At 44.8% G+C, this 20,935-nt stretch overlaps 1 protein-coding gene across 2 annotated transcripts in view; it reads right to left on the reverse strand.

Moving 5' to 3' along the window:
- LOC142772030 (nose resistant to fluoxetine protein 6-like) overlaps positions 1 to 20,935 on the reverse strand; it is a 91,989-nt gene that overhangs the window by 38,114 nt on the left and 32,940 nt on the right. For both annotated transcript variants that reach the window (XM_075874105.1, XM_075874104.1), the window contains exons 4-9: positions 19,308 to 19,413; positions 15,750 to 15,831; positions 11,421 to 11,530; positions 3,299 to 3,475; positions 2,760 to 2,853; positions 56 to 148 (exon numbers count right to left, since the gene is read on the reverse strand). In XM_075874105.1, the coding sequence (XP_075730220.1) occupies positions 56 to 148; positions 2,760 to 2,853; positions 3,299 to 3,475; positions 11,421 to 11,530; positions 15,750 to 15,831; positions 19,308 to 19,413 (662 nt within the window). The remainder of the gene's footprint in view (positions 1 to 55; positions 149 to 2,759; positions 2,854 to 3,298; positions 3,476 to 11,420; positions 11,531 to 15,749; positions 15,832 to 19,307; positions 19,414 to 20,935) is intronic.

Raw genomic sequence — 20,935 nt, forward strand, 5'->3', positions numbered from 1 at the left:
GCTAATATCGCGACAGACTAGCCGCTGTTATCACAGTCGATAGCCTAAAACCCACCTGAGGTACCGATGAATGACGACGGCAAACCAACCAGATACGTCGTTAACAATATTCGATCGCTTCCACACCGTCATCCACTGCATGAAGCCGCTGAAATATGGGGAAAACATTTTGTTTACAAATCAGAAATTATTTATATTAAAACGCTGCTTAAGGTTCACTAGGATAGCTGATACGAAGTATTACACAATTCTTTCATCTTCACATAATTTTTTAGCCCTAGTTCTGTCGGGAAAATGTTGGCAAGCGAAGCTTGGCGTGCATGTGCGGGTAGAACTACACTTGCCTGAAGTAGTGGATTGCATGGCTGTACACACTCTTGTGGGCCGAACCTTCTACCTCACGTTAGCTACGAGCTTCCGCTAATGCTTGAATGAATAATATCTGGGGTCTGACGTCCCAAAACCACGATTTCATTATGAGAGACGCCGTAGTAGAGCGCTCCGCAAAATTTGACCAACTGGTGTTTCTTAACGTGCCCTGACTTCACACAGTACACAGGCTTCCACTATCAGTTCGCCTCCATTGGAATGTGACTGCATTGCAGGGATAGAACCCGCGACCTTTAAACCAGCAGCCTTGCACCGTAGTTTCTGTTTCACCGAGGCTTGAATTATAGCCCGGCCACATGCCTAGCATGCGGTATGATCATGTTTACTATAATTGCGGCGTCGGTCTTTCCATTTTTCTGCAGAAAACGGCAGCTGAAGCTGGGCAACAAAGTCGTTTTCAATTTAACTTCATATTTTTTTAACTTTAGAAACATGTTATTGTTTTCTTGCATAAGAAACGAAATAATGTTGGCGTTAGTACGTCTATATTTTACTTTTTTTGGAGGTTGCTATCGCTATGTTTCTGAAGCCAAATTCCTTTCAGAAATATTTTCGATATGAGATATGGGAAAGTCACTCTTTCAAATGTGAACGTTACGTAATATTTTTTTTTTCAAGCTTGAAAGAGTCTAACGGAGCTTTATACAGTCGGACACTTAAATATTGAGCAATTCAGTTGGCACGTTTCAAGCATGCTGGTTCCAAGAATCACCGTACAGTTTCATTAGGCAATTGCTAGTTTGCAGATGGCTCTAAACAGGTTCTGCTCACATGTAGTGAAAGAAAGCTTTGAACGGCAATTTTCTAGACTTTTTTTCCCGCTGTTCTCCTTTCTTTAGGATCTGTTTGCGAGGCTTCACTGAAGAAAGTTCGGCGTGATGCCAACGGTGCTTCCCCAGTGAATGATAAAAATAAGCGTCCCGTCGTCATTCTTTACATTCACAAGGTATCATTATTTGAATAATGTGGCTTCTAGGTATACCGTACCGGTAGTATTCTCGACTCCGCGAAAACTCTATCGTATTTTCGCTTGACGGTCGTCTGCTAAGAGTCCTGATTGTAAGAAAGAAGACACGATGAAAACGCGCTTCATGAAATGCTCAACTGGTCTTTTTTATTAGATTCCATTGAGCGGTGGCCGGGTGTACATGCATGGGCCCGATTGACCAGTGTATTAATGACCGATTAGCAGAGCACGCCATGTTTACAAGGAATGGGACCGGATCTCATTTGCCGCATTACTGCAAGGCTTGGATGTGTAAACCACTTCGGGGCAACGCATGAATTTTTCGGAAGAGCAAAGACAAGGCGGCACGGGAACTGGCTGAGGCTATTTACACACCGAAGTCTATCTCTTTATCAAAATGAGAATAGTATTTTTCTTTATGGTTGATAGGTTTTGATCAAGCAGTGTTTTCAGATTGTTATGTTGATTTATGTAATGTGGGCATGCTTGAGGGTTGGTTTTCAAGCTAATCATTCGGAAATATAAAATTTAGTTATGATTGTGCGTCTTTACGTGTCTTGCGTGTATTCATCGTTTCTGTCTGAGCATTTGCACCATAATCTCAAGTTCAACCTCCCCCTTTCACCCCTCTTTGATGCAAATACGTCTCATTTACATTCAGACGTAATAAACTCAAAACCAATGGTGCTGACATGGACCCAACGGACTAACATGGACCTCAACTTCCACTGAATCGAAAAATGTATGCAAGGCAACTTCACACTTTGGACCAGCCAGATTCAGCCTTTTCTCTATTGTTTTTCGCTTTGATCAACGTATGAGACTTTGTCGCATAGCACTGTGCTAAAGTGTTATATAACTGTGTTCCTCTTACGTTGTTGCGATACTGACCTACGTATTCATTCTTCACTACTGTATGGACCTGTTTATAGAGGCGCAGAGTATCCAATAAATAAATAAATTATAAAAATTCCTGTGTTTACTTTACAGACAAGAGAGTGCCCGTCCACAATCATACGTCATTGCACTTTTCAAACAGACGTGGGAACAAATAAACCACATGAGCCGTTTTCGGAGTCTGGTTGGCTAGAAGCTGCAGATGAGATTTGTTTTGCAGCTCGTGCTTTTCTGTTATGCACTGAGATGGACTTATTCACACTCGGGTGAGACTGTAATGGAGGTTCTTGAGATTGATCGCACCTCTGGTGCAGCATATAAATGACATGAGGAGTGCGGAACAACGCAAAATTTGTCAGTGGATCACGGAACACGGAGGAAAGGCTTAGAGAACTCCAACGTTCCGCGGAACGCTCTTTGAGAAACCACGGTCTAGACTTTGTCTAAGGCACTTATTACAAATGAGATGTAGTGAGATGTTGATGCGAAAAGATGTGTGACAAACCTGATGGTCAGAAACACTACGACGCTCAAAGTTCCATTTACAATGAGCTGCCGTGGTATTGTCTTCGACATTCGATGTACTTCGTCAGTGTTTTCTGCCAGTCAACGTAAAGAAACAACGTCAAGTGGGGCTTTGCCATCGCGAACATCATTGACCAGTAGAGCTGAAAGGAAGAACTCATTAGAGAATTTACCTTCTAGGAGCTCTACTACTAAACCCAGGTTAATGAAGACTTATAGTTAACTCTTTCCAGCATGGTGGTCACCCCAGATAATCTCCCTTTCTTCATTCCTCCCTCTTAGAACACGTGAGCCCAGCGTGCCAGATTTTCAATGGCGCATTTTTAAAAAGTTTTCGGCAATGTGACAAAGTTGACGCTACTTCGTTTGGGCTGCCGGCGTACGAAAAGTAGCCTACATGCTTATCTGTAAGGGGAAGAGAACTGAGGGGACAGGAACGCCACAGGAAAACGAGAGCAGCAAAGGAAGGTAACCTTCACATTAGGCGACACGTTGATACATTAACCTCAATATACTTACCGAGAAGTGTTTCGTCCACGTAGAGATGTGTGTGAAGTACGACGACCCACACCATGGTCAAAGCACGCAGGCCATTGAAGATGTCAAGCCGAGCGTCATTGCTGGTGTCCAAGCGAAACGTCTCACGCAAGGTGTACACCACAGACAGCGTCCGGAATCTCTCCTTGAAATTTTTACCTATGCATACAGTGTGGAGAAAATACGCACGCAAAAGAAAAAGCACTGCCGATGTAACAACTTCTAAGTAATCTAACTAAGGCGAAGGCCTTAGATGCCGCAAATCACCCCAAAAGTAACAAGTGCCTATGACAGACAGCCAGAGATGGGTATTATATAAAATGTGGTCATGTATATATTGACATTAGAATAATAAGGTGTGCGTGTAAGTAGTTTATGACTGTGTGAACTGCGCGAAGAAAACTGTGTATTGGCATGATATTTGAAGCGGTTTCAGTGTGCTATTATGTTTTTTTTTTTCTTTTCCGTATTGTTAATTTTTGGGTAGCGTTCTGTAATGTTATTTTATTTTTCGCTGCAGAACTTTGTGATATGGAGTAGCCGAGGCAATAGGCACCTCAACCTCTCCACAGCAAAACAGTTAAAACAGAACAGAACAGAACCATCGGTGGTGCCAACGTGAACGCCTGAAAAGATCATGTAGTCACAATTAAAGTTTCTCCATTCATCCATCGCGATTGTAATAATGACGTATATATTAAGTCGAATAACGCGTGACCACATCTTCATGTAATCACGCGAAGTAATCACGTGAAGTAGTCGTCTTAGGCAAACTCCTAAAGTATCATGTGTCTCTTTAGTTTTTCGTCGCTTTTTTGTTTAGATAAGTATGTCTTTAACATTTGAGAGTTCAAATAACACCACACCTTTTAAACTAGAAAGCAGGGCGAGCATTCGTGCAATGTTCTTCTTTCTTGGTGTCATGCAATTTGAGTCTACAGAAGCTACGGATCAGTACACTTAACTAGCCCTGTCTCGCTATTTGCTGAGATACATTCCGTATGCAACACTGGATCGTGCACCGAGCCGCTAATGCGTAGCAGCGAGCGAGGGGATGCTTGTGTCGCACTTTCAGACATGTATTACGAGGTGTATCGAAGTCCCTGTGTAATATGAGTAGTGTGCACACCATGGCCTTACCATGTACGCTGAGCGCAATAGCGTATAACTGGTAGCTCAGTATTTAACGTAACGTCACCACTCCCGCTAGTGCACAGATGTGTCTTTATCGAAATGAAATGCAAGCATTGTTTTTCGGCTTACACCTGCGTCGACAAGATAATCTAGACTAAACCTTGTTCAGTCATGGTAGTAATTAAGTACAGATAGAAGATCTAGAACAGTGTGTTTTAAAGAACTGTGTGTTTTACACTTGTTTAATCCCAGCAAAGTGTCTTCCGAGCTTTTAAGTTTGGAAGGCACTGTCCTTGGTTGCCGAGGAGTATGAATCACCTGTGGGGAATACCCACTTGACAGGGGCTGGGATATGCGGCTATGCGCCAATCGTGAGCATGGGAAATGATCCGATGGATATATCAGTTATATTCACCGTGAAGGTGCATTTCAGGGGCGAAGTTCCTGAATGCGTGAGTCTGTCCATCACTTGTATGTATGTACGTGACCCCCTATAGTTCTACCCTTGCCAATTGCTCACTACTTCCTCCTTGCAAACATCCCACTACAACCCATCACCGATCCACCACTTCACCACCTATGAAGCAAATACTGTTGCGAAGTAGCAAGTTTGAAATGCAAGCTGTCCGTGTACTTGTATCCAGGTGAGCGTACAAGAACCATTGATTGTCCCACTGTGTCCATCTCTTGTTTGTATGTGACTGCCCATAGTTCCACCATTGCAAACTGCCCACTACTTTGTCCTTGCAAGCATCCCACTACTGTCCATCACCGATCCACCACTTCACCGACCATGAAACTGTTATAATGAAAGCTGAACGGAAGTGACGTATAGCTACCACTTACAAATAATGAAATTTGTTGTATAAATATATTGTGACGAAGGAACGCGTTTATTTACAGGAAATGGTTGAGATCGGTACAGCTCAGAGCCAGAAACCGGCGACCGAGCTGCTCGTGAGCCAGACCGCTTCTACCTCTTCCTCTTCATGCGCCCATCGAGGTGTGTCATTTCCCCCGTTCGCAGACGATGCCCACTGGGCGAGTCAATAGGAAGGTTGGTGGTGATATGGCTTGAGGCGCGCGACGTGTGTCAGCTGTGTCTTGCTAGAGCGCCGACCATTGCTTGTGACGCCGGAGATGACGTATGTGACGTCACTGAGACGGTCAATGACTACAAATGGTCCGGAGTAGTGGGCCAGAAACTTTTGGCATAAACCACGTTTGCGGACAGGTGTCCACAACCACACCAGGTCACCCTTTGTGTAGGCAACGGAGTGATGGTGGGCGTCGTACCGGGTCTTGGAGCGCTGTTGAGATGCAATGGTTCGAAGGCGTGCGACGCGACGGGCTTCTTCAGCGCGGCATAGTGACTCGGCAACCGATGTTTCCTCATCTAACGTAAAAGGCAGAATGGTGTCGAGGCAACTGCGAGGGGAGCGGGCGTAGAGCAGGAAAAAGGGCGCGTACCCTGTTGTCTCGTGTTTCGCGGTGTTGTAGGCGTATGTGATATAGGGCAGTACTTCGTCCCAGTTTTTGTGCTTGGCATCAACATAAATTGACAACATGTTCGTTAGCGTCCTGTTGGTCCGCTCTACGAGGCCATTCGTCTGGGGGTGATACGGGGTTGCGTGGCGGAATTGGCTGGCAGACAGGCGTAGGATCTCTTCAACGACGTCAGCGACGAACTGACGTCCCCGGTCGCTAATGACGACTCGTGGAGGGCCATGACGGAGAATGATATGCCGAAGCATAAACTGCGACACGTGAAAGGCTGTTGCAGTAGGTATAGCCGCAGTTTCTGCGTAGCGCGTCAGGTGGTCGACGCACACGATGACCCATCGATTGGCACTGGCTGACCGCGGAAACGGACCTAGAAGGTCGACACCAACAATCTCGAAGGGAGAGCTAGGAGGTGGTACGGGATGGAGAGGTCCGGGTGATGTAGTCGTGGGACGCTTGTGACGTTGACATTGTTCGCAACCCGCTACGTATTTTTCTGTGTCGCGTCGCATCTTGGGCCAGTAAAACCTTTGCTGGATGCGATGAAACGTTCTGGCGAAGCCCATGTGCCCACTGGTTGCGTTGTCATGGCAGAACCGAAAAATTTGGGGACGTAGAGTGCGTGGAACTACCAGAAGCAGACGGGCGCCTTGGCCAGAATAATTCTTCTTGTAAAGGACGGCGTCATGGACTACAAAAGAGCTTGAACTGGCCGGGTCATTCGCGGAGGCAAACAGGTGATCTAAGCAATGATCCTCGTGCTGTGCTGTCCGGAAAGCCGCGATGTCAGGAAAATGAGAGTCAATAGCTGTGATAAAATCGTCAAAATTATCAGCTTCACACTCGGTCGTTGGTAGAGGAAGCCGTGACAGGCAGTCAGCGTCTGCGTGGCGATTACCGCTCTTGTAGCGGACCGTGAAGTCAAATTCTTGTAACCGTATGGCCCATCGCGCAAGTCGACCAGATGGATCACGTAGGCTCACCAACCAGCAAAGAGAGTGATGATCGGTGATGACTGAGAAACGACGACCGTAGATGTAGGGGCGAAACTTGTGTACGGCGAAAACGACGGCGAGGCACTCCAATTCGGTAACCGTATAATTACGCTCTGCCTTGCTCAGGGACCGGCTTGCATAGGCGACGACGTGTTCAGCATTGTTGTGTCGTTGAATAAGCACCGCGCCGAGACCAACTCCACTGGCATCGGTGTGGATTTCCGTGGAAGCAGAGGGATCGAAGTGGCATAGTATTGGCCCGGAAGTGAGAGCGAACTTTAGTTGCTTAAACGCTGACTCACAATTTGGTGTCCAGTGAAAAGGGACGTCCTTGCGCAGCAAGTCAGTCAGTGGCTGGGCCTTTTCAGCAAAATTAGGTACAAAGCGGCGAAAATAAGAGCATAGGCCCAGAAAGCTTCGTAGCTCGCGGATAGACTGTGGCTGCTTAAACTTGCTGACGGCGTCCACTTTCTGCGGGTCCGGCCTAACACCAGCTTTGTCCACAAGGTGTCCTAAAACCAGTGTTTGCCGTTCACCGAAACGACATTTTTTTGAGTTCAGTGTCAAGGCGGCTTTCTCCAAACATGTTAGAACAACGTCAAGGCGATGATTATGTTCTTCAAAAGTTCGTCCAAAAATAACCACATCGTCCAGGTAACATAAACAAATTTCCCATTTAAGGCCTCTCAAGACGGTATCCATATAGCGTTCAAATGTTGCCGGAGCATTACACAAGCCGAACGGCATAACATTAAATTCAAATAGACCGTCTGGCGTTACAAAAGCCGTCTTCTCTTTATCAACTGGATCCATGGGAATCTGCCAATACCCGGATCGCAAGTCTACCGAAGAAAAGTAGGAAGCTGAATGAAGGCAGTCAATTACGTCATCAATGCGGGGGAGGGGGTACACGTCCTTCTTGGTTATAGAATTGAGACGCCGATAATCAACACAGAACCTCCAGGACCCGTCTTTTTTCTTTACCAAAATAACAGGTGCAGCCCACGGACTTGACGATTCTTGAATTACACCAGTGGCTAGCATCTCGCCAACTTGTTCAGCAATAACTTTGCGTTCGGACACGGACACGCGATAGGGCTTTTGTCGGAGAGGATGAGCAGAGCCAGTATCGATCTTGTGACGAGCGCGCGTGGTCGGTATCTGAGCCCTAGGCACCTTCCGTGCAAAATCAAATACTTTAGCATGTCTCGCCAGCAGTGCAACGAGGTCTTTGCGCTTCTGTGAGGAAATGGACTTGCTAACCATTTTTGAAAATTCAGCTTCCATACCAGAAGTTTCCGGACCCGCCCTTTCAAGATCGCTTAAAGCTCCAATGCAGGTGCTGCTCTGCTTTTCGAACAGGGCAAGGCGCATACCAGCCGGTAGTACAACCGACTCGGGTGAGCTGTTTATCACCCATAATTGAGCCGTCTCGTCTGCGAGAGATACAATGCATCGTGGTACAAAGATGTTTTTCTTGAGACAAGCTACAGGCAACGGCTCAATCACTATGTCACGTGAATTCAAACTCGAGTTGGTTTCCGAAGTGGTCACTTGTACGCTGGCCGTGGACCACGCTGGCAGAAGTACATCTTTAGCTACAGTGAGGTTACCTTTCTCACAATCAGGCTGCTGGGCGAGAGTAGACAACAGAACCTCACCTGCTCCACAATCCACGGTCGCACGACACTCTCGCAAAAAGTCTATGCCAAGTATAACGTCATGCGTTGATTGAGCCAGTACTGTGAATTCCGCCTTGAACGTTTTACCGGCAACACTAACAGACGCAGTGCAGACGCCGACAGGACGCAAGAATGCGCCGCTCACTGCCCGAAATGTGGCAGGTTTGTCCCAGTGAAACATAACCTTACGGCCCAGTCGTTGCTTAAAAACTAAACTCATCACAGAAACACTTGCGCCAGTGTCTATCAATGCCATCGTGGGAACGTCGTCAACAAGTACCTGAACCTTATTCTGAAGCATAGAAACTGGTGGAGGCATTCTTTGATGAAAATCGGTACGTCCAGCGACCTCACCTCCGTCGGCCGCGCTGGCTAGTTTCCCGGTGGCGGAGACGACATTCGTGACCGGCGCCGTGGAGATGGTGACCGAGGTGGACGGGTGGTGGGCGGCGTTAAGCTGCGCACAGATCCGGGCGAGTCACTCCGGTTGATCGGCTGGTAGGCGTGCCGCTCGTCAGTTGGGTTGGGGGGCCAGTAGGTGTAGTCAGGCCGTTGGCTTCGTTGTGCAAACGTCGCGGATCTCTGAGGGAATGTCGAACGTGGATTACGTCGCATTGGGCAAAATCGGGCGATATGTCCACGAACACCGCACTGGTAGCAGACGGGCCGTTCACGGGGCATAGGGAACGTCGCTGGATGTTGAGGGTACGCGGCGCTCTGTTCCCACTGAGACGCAAAAGGAGGTGGATGGCTGTTGTAGCCGTAACGACTGTGGGGAGCATAAGGCGGCTCTACATAAGAAGACGCCGGTGGTGGAGCCCTTAGCTGAGGGCCGCGGTTGGAATAGCTGCGCTCCTCGAAACTCGTAGCATTGATACTTGTGGACGGTGTATCGCACGGTGGTTCTCGGGCGTTCAAGGGCGCGTAAAGGTGACGACGAAGTTCCTCACGTACAATGAGGCGAATCGTTGACGAAAGGTCGGTAGGCACGGAGTCTTGGCACACATCGACAGTGGCGACGGTCGTAACATTGGCAAGGCGTCCGAACTTCGTAGTGATGCGGCGAGTCTTCAGGGCCTCAAACGTTCGGCAGTGCCCAATCACATCGGCCACAGACTCAAGACTCTCCTTGCCGATAAGGAAGTGGTAGACGTCTTCCGCAATTCCTTTGAGAATGTGGCCCACCTTGTCCTCTTCCGTCATGTTGGTGTCCACACATTTGCACAGTTTCAGTACCTCCTCAATGTAGGTTCTGCATGTCTCACCACAAGCTTGAGCTCTCTGCGACAACATTTGCTCTGCACGTTTCTTCTTCGTCGCAGGGTCGCCAAAGCACTTCTTGATCTCCTCCATAAACTGGTCCCATGTTGTCAAGGTGTCTTCGTGATTCTCGAACCACACTAAAGCACTGCCATCGAGAAATAGACCCACGTGGGACAACTGGCTGGCCGCATTCCAGCCATTGGCTCGGCTCACCCGTTGATAGTGGCTGAGCCATTCTTCAACGTCATCGCCAGGTTTTCCTGTAAATGTGCGTGGCTCTCGGTAGTGGAAAGACGGCGCCCTCGCGACCGGCTGCTGGATGTCTCCGTCCAAGTTCATATCTTGAGGTAGTGGTGGCAAGCCCGCTAGTCGACGGCTGCGGCGAAGCTCGTGCTCTTGCGGTTCCGTCGTTAGTAGACGGCTGCTCTCCGGTCTCGCTTAACAGTAGCTGGCTTACCCAGCACCTTCCACCACAACTGTGACGAAGGAACGCGTTTATTTACAGGAAATGGTTGAGATCGGTACAGCTCAGAGCCAGAAACCGGCGACCGAGCTGCTCGTGAGCCAGACCGCTTCTACCTCTTCCTCTTCATGCGCCCATCGAGGTGTGTCAATATAATGTTTGGCACGTCTTTGATGATGTAGGGGGCGATTTTTGCGGATAGTTCACGGTTTAGCGATTCCCCCCCCCCCCCCCGCTTCGGCCTACTCATCATCGATTACTCCCTGAATATGCTGCGTCTTTTCTTTTTTTTTTTTTGGCCGTCACTGTCAGTTTTCGTATCAAGTTCAAATCAATATCGTTGTGCCGCATATCTTGTGTGCAATATTAGGAAATATTGATGGCCCGTGAATTTTTATTCCTTAAACAAGCATTGTTAGGTGCGTTTCATGCGCGGAAGAGGGCCTTTTCTTCCAAACAAACAAAAATCACACGGTTTCTCGTCAAGATGGCTCGAAAGCAATAGTCATATCTTTTCCCATTTTCTTAGTCCAATTGCACTGATCCTCTACTGCACTGATCATCGAGGCGTCATCTGCGATCATGCGATACTTTTCGAGCCGATTCGTGTTATAACGCCTACTGCCCCGACAGTGATTTTTCACATTTCATGGAGCATCTAAAGCTTCAGCCTTAGAAAATGCGCGATTGTCTTACCAGGCTCGCATAAATCACTATACGGACTGATTCCTATTCATTTTGAAAAGTAAGGTTTCGCATTTACTTAGTTACACATAACTTCTACCAAAGCCTACAAATCCAAAGTTCGAGGATGCGTGCTACAAATCTAAGCCCCTGTTGTCAACGGCGTTCAAGGCATTATAGTCGATACTTATTTTAGTTAACTTCCCATAGTACAATTCAATTAATGTGCCTATTTTTTCTTTATGTCACACCGCCACTTTTCTTGCTTTTACGATGCATCGTGGCCATGTTTCACCCAATTTCGTAACTCCTGTGCGCTCCATGTACAGATAATGCTGCTTGCGCTGCTTAACCCGATCTTAGCAGCGCTACATCTTTACCTGTGTTAGAAGATTCGCAGGCTGTACGTGTAGATGTGGACTTGGCTGTTTCCAGCACCTCCGTGAGTGTCGCCAAAGCTACCATGGCTATGAATATTCCAAGAATAAATCTGACAAAGAAAAGCAAAAAAAAAACACACCAGGAGTGTCTTAACATATCTGCTAGACTCTTTGATGCTACTCTTATATTGACTTCCTTCAGCCATTTCGACTATGTCCTGCAGATATCTTTCAGCTTTCTGCTTGCAAGATCCACTATCAAGATCTGACGCAACAAAACGACTACGCGTGCTATAGCTCGTCATTTAACGTTGCACCCGTGGAATTCAGCTACGTTTACAAGCCCAAAGCCTGCACTATTTGAACTTCGATGTTCAATTGACTATACTATCCAACCTGATCCACCTGTGGCTTAAAGTGGTATCATCTAATGCATATTCATTCACTAGGGCTGATATCCCATTGTTTGAACTCTGTGGGTGCTTTGAAACCATTGCACGCCGCCTCTGCGGGCGCACCCTCTTTAACGCCGAGAGACGTAAAACCGTATACGATTATTATTGTTACCCTTCTTGTAGTACTAACATTATTATTATTAATATTATTATTAATATTATTATTATTATTATTATTATCATTATTATCATTATTATTATTATTATTATTATTATTATTATTATTATTATTATTATTATTATTATTATTATTATTATTATTATTATTATTATTATTATTATTATTATTATTATTATTATTATTATTATTATTATTATTATATTGTTGTTGTTGTTGTTAGTCCTGACAAATTCCAACCACCAGTAAATCTAAGGTTATCTGTATATGCGAAAACAACGAACCACACCAGTCATTTCAACCAATCTGTAACATTTGCTTTCAAGACAGGTGACTACACGGGCTTTTGTCATTACTTGTCAGTGGTTGATTGGTCACAGGTTACTGACGGGGGGGGGGGGGGGAGTGATTTCAAGTGAAAAGGAAAGAAAGGTGAGCCCCGTAACTGTCTTTCGGGGGGGGGGGGGGGGCGGTGGACACCTCAACAGTAGCTCACGAGAGATGGGGGTAGAGAAAGGATTAAAAGCATAGGATTGAAAGGTAAAGATATATAGAGAGAGAGGAAGGAGAGAGCGAGGCGCAGGAACGGCGAACGACGGAAGTAAGGAGAAGACAAGAAATATGGACACGGTTGCAGGAGTCCGAGGACGGGACACCACTGGCGAGAGCTCTTGTCGGTGTCAGGAGATGGCGTAGGGCCAGCCCAGTCAGCCAGAGCTTCACTGACGTCGGAGATTGCGAAGGCACGACCAGTTGGCACAGAATCCAGCGAGCGAGTCTCCAGGTTACTGACGAACCAAATGTTTATGAACAAGTTGAAGAGTTTGCGGAACTTGTGTTAAGTAGCATGCGCTATTATATTCCGCAATATACACCTAAACATCGTAACTATCCCCGCTTGTTCTTCCCTGAACTTATAAGAGCACTGATGCATAACGATTGCACGCAAAAGAAGGTTGAATGTTCTCCATTCATCAAGTGGAAGGAAGATTTCAGCTCTTTTATAACTCTTTCTTAACGCCTATATAAACGGGACAACAGTTCATATATTGCATTATTAAAAAAAACATCTTTCTGACAGGCCAGCTGAGTTTTGGAAATATGTACGGAGATGGTCTAGCAAAAGTGGTGAGTCCTTCAGGCTACGGACTAGGACAGTGTCAAAGTGCATGCCATTGCTGACTGCTTCGCCACTAATTTTTCATCCGTTTATAAGGCCTCAGATTATAGGACTCAGACAGGACAACAGCACAAGGCAATTGGCACATCTAGTAATCTGTCACTGGATGAAAAGCTCATCTGTTGATGCATTAGGCGCTTGAAACCGTTATTACCGTGTGGACCTGATGACATCCCATCCGTCATACTAAAGGCTTCTGGTAGTATAGTTCCTAGAGTACTGACTACCACAATTATTAACTGTCTGAACGCATCCACATTTCCCAGCATGTGGAAAACTGCGCGTGTTTTCCCAGTATTTAAGTCGCCGGGATGAAAAACAGATGTTTCTAATTATTGGCCGGTTTCTATACTGTGCGCTACAACGACGATTCTTGAGCCGGCTCTCCACAACATATTGCATGTTAACGTGAAAAGTTCATTGATTTATAACCAACATGAGTTTCTCCCTGAGCGCTCAACTACCACAAATCTTCCTACTTTCCCGACGTAAATCGCCCCACTTATTTCTCAGAAAAAAAAACGAATTGACATAGTCTACTGTGACCTGAGGAAGTTTTTTGACGTAGTCAGCCACTCACAGTTTTTGGTTAAACTTGTAAACTGTAATGTTAACTCATTTGTTGTGAATCTCTTGTACAGCTATCTGCAAGAACAGATCATGATATGTTGCCGTAAATGGCCAAACGTCTTCCTTGTACTAAGTTACCAGTGGGGTTCTTCAAGCATCGCTATTAGGCCCAGTCGTCTTTTTTATTTACGTTAACGATGTTTCTTTTGCAATTCGTTATTCTTCCTTTCTTTTGTATGCCGACGACATCTATGAGTTTAAGAAAATTATTTCAATTAACGACTGCCACTAACTGCGGTACAATTTGTGTTCTTTGTCACCTACAAGACCAACTTCGTGAGTATATCTCGCAAAGCATCCATCGTGTCATTTCCATGCTCTGTGAACACTGTTATGTGAAGTTTATGAGTTCAGTGACCTTGGCGTTATTTTTGACATCATTCCCACTTTTTCTGCTCACACTAAACGTACTGCCTCGTTAGGTTTTCGTTTTCTCAGCTGTGTTTGCAAGATATCTCGAGAATTCAGTTCTACAACTTTTCAGAAATTGTACACCGCAATATGTCTTCACCAACTTGAGTTTGCTTCTGTGATCTGGAATGGCGCATCACTAAGTCTGGCAGTGATACCATTGAGCGAGTTCATAAAAAAATCATATGCATTTACAACCATTGTATTGCTAGGAACGACTCTGAATCTCATGCTGACACTGCCAGATCAATGCCATCAGTTCACTGCCGAAGAAAAAAGCGCTGACCCCTCATTTCTTTACCAGCCCGACTTTGACTGCTGAATTTATGAACCTCAGCACCACTCATTACTTGACTTTACTAACGAAGCGATTTCGAATGCGTATTTTTCAATCAAAAATTAATATGCCTAAGCGCAGACTTTCGAAAACAAAACAAAAGTGTAGAATTAGAGTCCATGGGTGAAACAGTGTCCTGCAATAATTGGGGAAAGTTGACTCGCCACTAATTAGCAGAAGTGTCGCGAAACGAAGAACATGACAAAAATATGCACGTTACTCAAATGGTCTTTCAAGATGGCGCATGAAACGCCAAGCGCGCGCGAGAAGATATGGGCATGCCGACGCATGTTGCAGATAAAAGAGGCATACTCTTAAACAGTAAGCCTTCAAAGAAGCATATCATGCTTTTAACTGGGTCTTTCTCCAGCTTTTATGAAAACTTGGTGTCCTTCTGTACATTTCGTCCGAATCCCCTTTAACTCCAACGTGGGTGACAGTTTTGCTCCCTATCCACTTTTACAGAATAGAACGGCTGCGTGGCAATGCGATCACCGAGTCAAGCAACGGGGCCACCTGTTTCGGCTTTCCTGGTCACCTTGCACAGCGTATGAACATATGGGGATATTACCGTCTCTCTCTAACAAATAAAATTTTTAATACAGTAATAACTGCGGATTTCATTCTGCAGTAAACCACACAGTCTACGCTAAATGACTTACAAACTAGCGTTCTGGAAGGGAAAAAAAAGAAAAGAAGGAAAGAACAGCAGGGAAAGGAAAGCCAGAGGTGTTAACCAGTGCAGGAAGACGGGTACGTCATTGTACACACGTAACTAGTGAAGGAGTTATCAAGGTGCCACGGACAACGCATACGGAAATATCTGTTACAAAGAGTGACAATATCTGTTATCGCAGAAGCGTTGCTTTATGAGACATTCACGATATGAAATGTGAAGATGAGACTTGTCTTAGCGCACGCTCGATTATGCTAACGGAAACGGAGTGCAGCTATCGCCAGAACTAATCTCTCATGACTAAACAATAACGTGGCGCTGGACGCAGGCGCCACCCGAATATAATATTTTACCCTTCCCCACTCTGTTTCAATGTATATGCAGTATACGCCCCTTACAATGAACCAAGCAATTCGCATATCAACGCGAGTGCTAGTCTGCGTCTACTTCACGCTTTTTTCAACTATGGGTGCGTTACAGCTTTGAAAGGAAGAACAAGCAGTTACCGTCGGCTATACTCACATAATCAACCCAGGCGTCTTATGAGGCGTTTCGTTGTCATCGCAGACAGCTACGACACTTGCGAGATTCCACGGTGAAAGAACTGAAACGAGATAGAGAATAGCAAACTAAATGTTACCACTAGTTTGCCGTTAGTATTCGTGGCACATTGTGGGCCTATACTCAAGACACACACACACACAGTGTGTGTGTGTGTGTGTGTGTGCGTGTGCGTGTGCGTGTGCGTGTGCGTGTGCGTGTGTGTGTGCGTGTGCGTGTGCGTGTGCGTGTGCGTGTGTGTGTGTGTGTGCGTGTACGTGTGCGTGTGCGTGTGCGAGTGCGTGTGCGTGTGTGTGTGTGTGTGTGTGTGTGTGCTTAACTGCACCGCGTAATTTCGGCTGCTTTAAAACAAAGTAAAGGCTATATAACTTGTAGCATTTTGTAAACAATTTTGCATAGTTCAAAAATAGGTGGTAGAAACTACAAAAGTAGGTCGTGATAAATGCACTTCATAAGGTTGAAAAAATAGTCAAGCCAAACCAGAGAACGACGGTAGCCCGCCGCATTGCACACAACCAAGCTTTTACGCTGCATGCGTCGGAGATTTCAGTCTACAAACGTGTATAAAATGGCGGGTGGATAACAGTCTACCTTAAATGTTTCAACTCTACTGGACACTTTCAACAGGCCAAATACCCCTTTTGTATATGTTGTGTATTGATTACACTTCTGTATTCATTACTTTATAATAAAGTACTTTCAGCGTAATTTGTACTGGCAATATCTGAACCATTTAAGACGCTATTCGTGAATCACCTTCAGCACATGTTTCTATCTACACGCTATACAGCTGTGCGCGTTCGGGGAAGTATAGCTTTGAATGTGAGTGAAAGGGTTTCGTACAATCATGGTCCCTCAATACTTTTGTATTGAGGGATCAAGGTACAACTAAACATGGTACAACTCAAAAGTATTGAGGGACCATGGTACAACTAAACTTGACTTGCCAAAAATGGGCGATTGGGCGAATCGGTGATTCATGATGAATTGAATCATAGATCTATCATAAACAAAACTGTCACGATGCGATCGTTCCATCCCCATGAAAGTGGTGGACACATTGTCTAGTCCTTGCGTTCGCAGGCTCCGAATGCATATTTTTATGTTTTCTTTAGTTTCAAACTATGTTTCGACCCCGTGAGCTGATCCAGTTTGTTGAACCTAAAAATGTTCAAGGTGGTGAAGTGGGACTGCTACAATTTTCGGGAAATCACCAGCTTAAAAAGCCAGAAGGTTCCATGGAGAACAAGGAACCAAGGATACAGGCAAACACATCTACTGCCCACGTTTTACATACACGTTAAAGCGCCATGCATTGCAGCTTCCACATACAATAGCGCCCGAATCTCCTCTACAAAGTGCGTTATTATGAAAATCAATATTTGGAACATCAGAGAGTGCATTCTTTTGAAGTTGCACAAAATGCTTCATCTTCAGCCCACTAGTATTTTTCTAGTTTTTTTTTATTATTAATACAAAGACGTGAATGCGCTAGAGAATGCGAAGCGCGTGGCATAGCTAATAAGCTGTGTCGCGATATTAGAGTATCGCACTAGTACTTTATAGATAGTTCTGAATGTCTGTATCAAGATATGTTTGAAAAATGTGTATAGATCTTTGAAAGGAATACTTTAACATATATCGAATATATCACACACAACGCAGGTATCTCATTACCTTTTTTTTAATTTGTAGAAAGTGAGCTGACTGTTTCTAAGGGCCAACGGAATATTTTTGCGCTAAATCAAGAAAAGACATGGTGCCCGTCGTCGAAGGGCGGCAAGGGTTTTTTGATGAACAAAATTGCCTACATGGCGGAGCACTCGACGTTGTGACGACAGATACGCAGATGCAGAACTGTCATGCCCTGCCCACGAAAGTCGCGGTCTCTTACGACAAGTGACACGCTCCTAATTTTTCTCGAGCGGTAAATCATTTCACGGTTATAGTGAGGCCGAAGCATCTCTGGCTAAATGACAGCGTATATTTCAAGAGTTTCTGTTGTTCGAGTGCGTTCAACGCAACAACCATCTCAGGAATGCAGTCCTTGTGTCTAGAGTAAATGTATACCATTTCTCAATTCAGTGGTGTCTGTTAATGATTCAAGTGATAGGCATCATTTGCAGGTTTCACTACGGTGAGACATGAATCACAACATTTTCTTGCCTCTAATAAATGTCCTTGCGAAGCATCGCTATTCCCGAAATTAATTCAGTATTTTAGTTTTTGTATTACTGTATCTGTGTTCCCGCATCTGTAGTCCGGAATGCTTTCTTGGTATTTTTGCAAAAGTAGTGAAAATTTCCTGTAAAGACACAGGCAAGTGTACCTCAGTGTTTGTATTTTAGGCTCACAGCACATGTATTTAATATCTCAATTTCGTAATATATCACGAGGAAGCGTGCGGGGCACACGAAGTATACATAAATACGACACCTTCTAAGCATACTTCAGACAGTTTTTAGCTCAAGGTTCTAGGAATTCTCTGCTGGTAAGTATCCCACATAAATTCTAAAGTGCACGTAGGTTGATGTGGCCTCCTAGATCAGCTCCGGAGCCTATTTCAGATACCACAAGGTTGATTAATCAGTTCTGCAAAAGTTTACAATGTGAAGCGCTGTTTCTAAGGGAAAGTTCACCATTCAACTGTTTCAAGAACCGAGCTGCAAGTAGTGGTTGAAATTTCCGGAGCCCTCCAATACCGCGTCTCTCAATCATAGGGTGGTTTTGGGACGTTAAACCCCACATATCAATCAAATCAACCGAGCTGCAAGTAAAATTCAACTGACCGCGCACCAGTATCGGTAAGATAAATTTCTTCACATTTTTTTCTTAAAATTGTTCATGACGCAGTCACTCAACGAAGCAGAAAAACACGAGGCCAAAGTTTTTGTGTCAGTACCCCTTTAAGTATATCACACGACAAAAATGTTGTCATGCGCAGCAAAAGCTAGAAGTAAACTGACTATCATATGCCTAAACAGAAATGAAAACGAGGATCCTAAAAGAATATTTCAGTACAAGACAAGCCCCAGAGATTTTACCAGCTGTCAGCCCCACCCACCAACGGCGACCTCCATTTTGTCACGATGTGTGTGACGTCACGCGTAGCAAGGAGTGCTGCTATCGTCTTCAGCCCCAGTGGCAGCCACTGTAAATCATTCAGTTTAAGTGCTAAGCAGAAGAAAGCTCACATATCTCGACTAGACGGGCAGCTGACCACGGAAGTATACCGTTCGACAGAATGCAGACGCTCGCACACGTAGCTGCTGCTTGTTACGCCGTGACTGTGGACTGCGCAAGTGTTGCCCGGCTCTCACGGTGCTAGCGTGATTACAAAAATATTTAATTAAAAATTAAGTGCTCGATCGAATCTGGCTAGTCTATTTGTGAATACAGAAGCGTTAGGCCACATAACGTAAGCTCTGATCGGAAATTGAATGCCAAGGCCACTCGCAAAAAAAACAAAAAAAAACGTTGCCGACAAGTGTTCACCATAAAAATGAAAGAAACACTTACCATCGTTAATTATGGTGGAGTAGTCTTCGCTAGAGCACGAGGACGGTATGCACACTCCTATTTTAACAAACGATTGCCCGAAGGCGTACAGTTCAGCTTGCGTTTTCTGCAAAGTGAATCCAATATAAGTATCATGAGATATAATGTATAGATCCCATGAGCAATAAAATGCTGGGTTATATGTTTCGTGTTGGTGCATAGACCATGTAAAATATGTCACAATAATTATTGTTGAATGCGGTCACAAAGGTACTGCATAAATTGAATAAAATATGCCGCGTCCATGCCAGTCGTACTTTTCAAACGTATATGCCGAGAAAATATATTTTAATAAAATCAGAAGTATCAGGTTCTTACAAAACGAGAGATCCTGTGAATGAGCTCATGCTTCAAACAATGCATGTTTGAAGCCGTAAAGAAATGCCCCTACTGGCACGTATCCAACATGAAGGCAAGGCTTACTACAACGGTTTACAGGCGTCCTGCATCGCCAAATTACGGGTGAGACCAAAAGTGCAGTGAACTTCACCATTCGTCAATTTACAAGGTGTCCCGCTGAATAAACTTCCAAATAATGTTGCTTATTTTGGTCTCCAAGACAATATTACTATTCCGGTTTTTCTGCAGATAATGTTAAATTCAACGTCCACGTCGCAAATAACTAATCAATCAGTCTTGCCATCCGTTGGTTTTATAGTTCATCACTCACAGCTTGAAAATTCATAGCACTGCTCTTCGATTTATGGTTTTAGTTCTGACCACTGAGGCAGCAAATTGCACTCAACTGAGGCACCTAAGATACATTTTGGCATTCGAAGCCCTGCATCAATCTAAAAGAATTATACCGTAGGACACAAGGTTGAGCATGGTGAGGACCACATTTACGGTGTGCCCGCCACAAGTTCCCACATCAAAGCCCTCTTTAACACTGGGGCTTTCTCGCATTGCAATAAATCACCGCGAACAACAAACTGTACATGAGTCTCTGATTGTCACCCTAATACGTTTTGGCAGAAACTTGGGATGCATTTTCTCGATATGGCATTGTAAGATTTTTTCCCCTTGATCATTTAACTTTCAAGCTCTCTTATATTGTGAAGTGTTGCGCATCCTTTTCATTAACGTGCTGTTCTCTGCTCTTTGTGTACTGCTGAATTACTATAAAAATGCATTGCTAACTTTTACGAAGTATTTTGTTGTTATTATTAACCTGCAATGTAGCGATGTTTATTATGAGTTTAGAGTAGGGTAGGGTAAAATGAAACATGGAACAAATCGTGACATTTTGATTTTGTCGGCCTCTGTAGCTGATACAAAAGGTACTTTTCTTTGTTTCTCTTATACGATAATAAGTCCTGGTCCTTGCCTACCTTTCATGCGTAAAAGTCGACGATTATTGCTCACAGCGTTAGCGCGGGAAAAAATTGGCGCGGCTGGTGTCGGTGTATTCGTGACCTGTCAAAAAGGGGCGAAATTCTGCTCGGCCAAATTTTCGGATCCGTGCATGAAGCTACTCCTGCGTCAGTACAGCAATGTAAATATTTTTTATTTTGTTACTTTAGATTACGAGGTACACAACAACAAAAGTTTTCTTTGTTTTGAGCCCGGGTACAAAGCGGAGTTTTTTT

Source organism: Rhipicephalus microplus, chromosome 9 (genome assembly GCF_043290135.1).
Source record: "Rhipicephalus microplus isolate Deutch F79 chromosome 9, USDA_Rmic, whole genome shotgun sequence".
Taxonomy (NCBI): domain Eukaryota; kingdom Metazoa; phylum Arthropoda; class Arachnida; order Ixodida; family Ixodidae; genus Rhipicephalus; species Rhipicephalus microplus.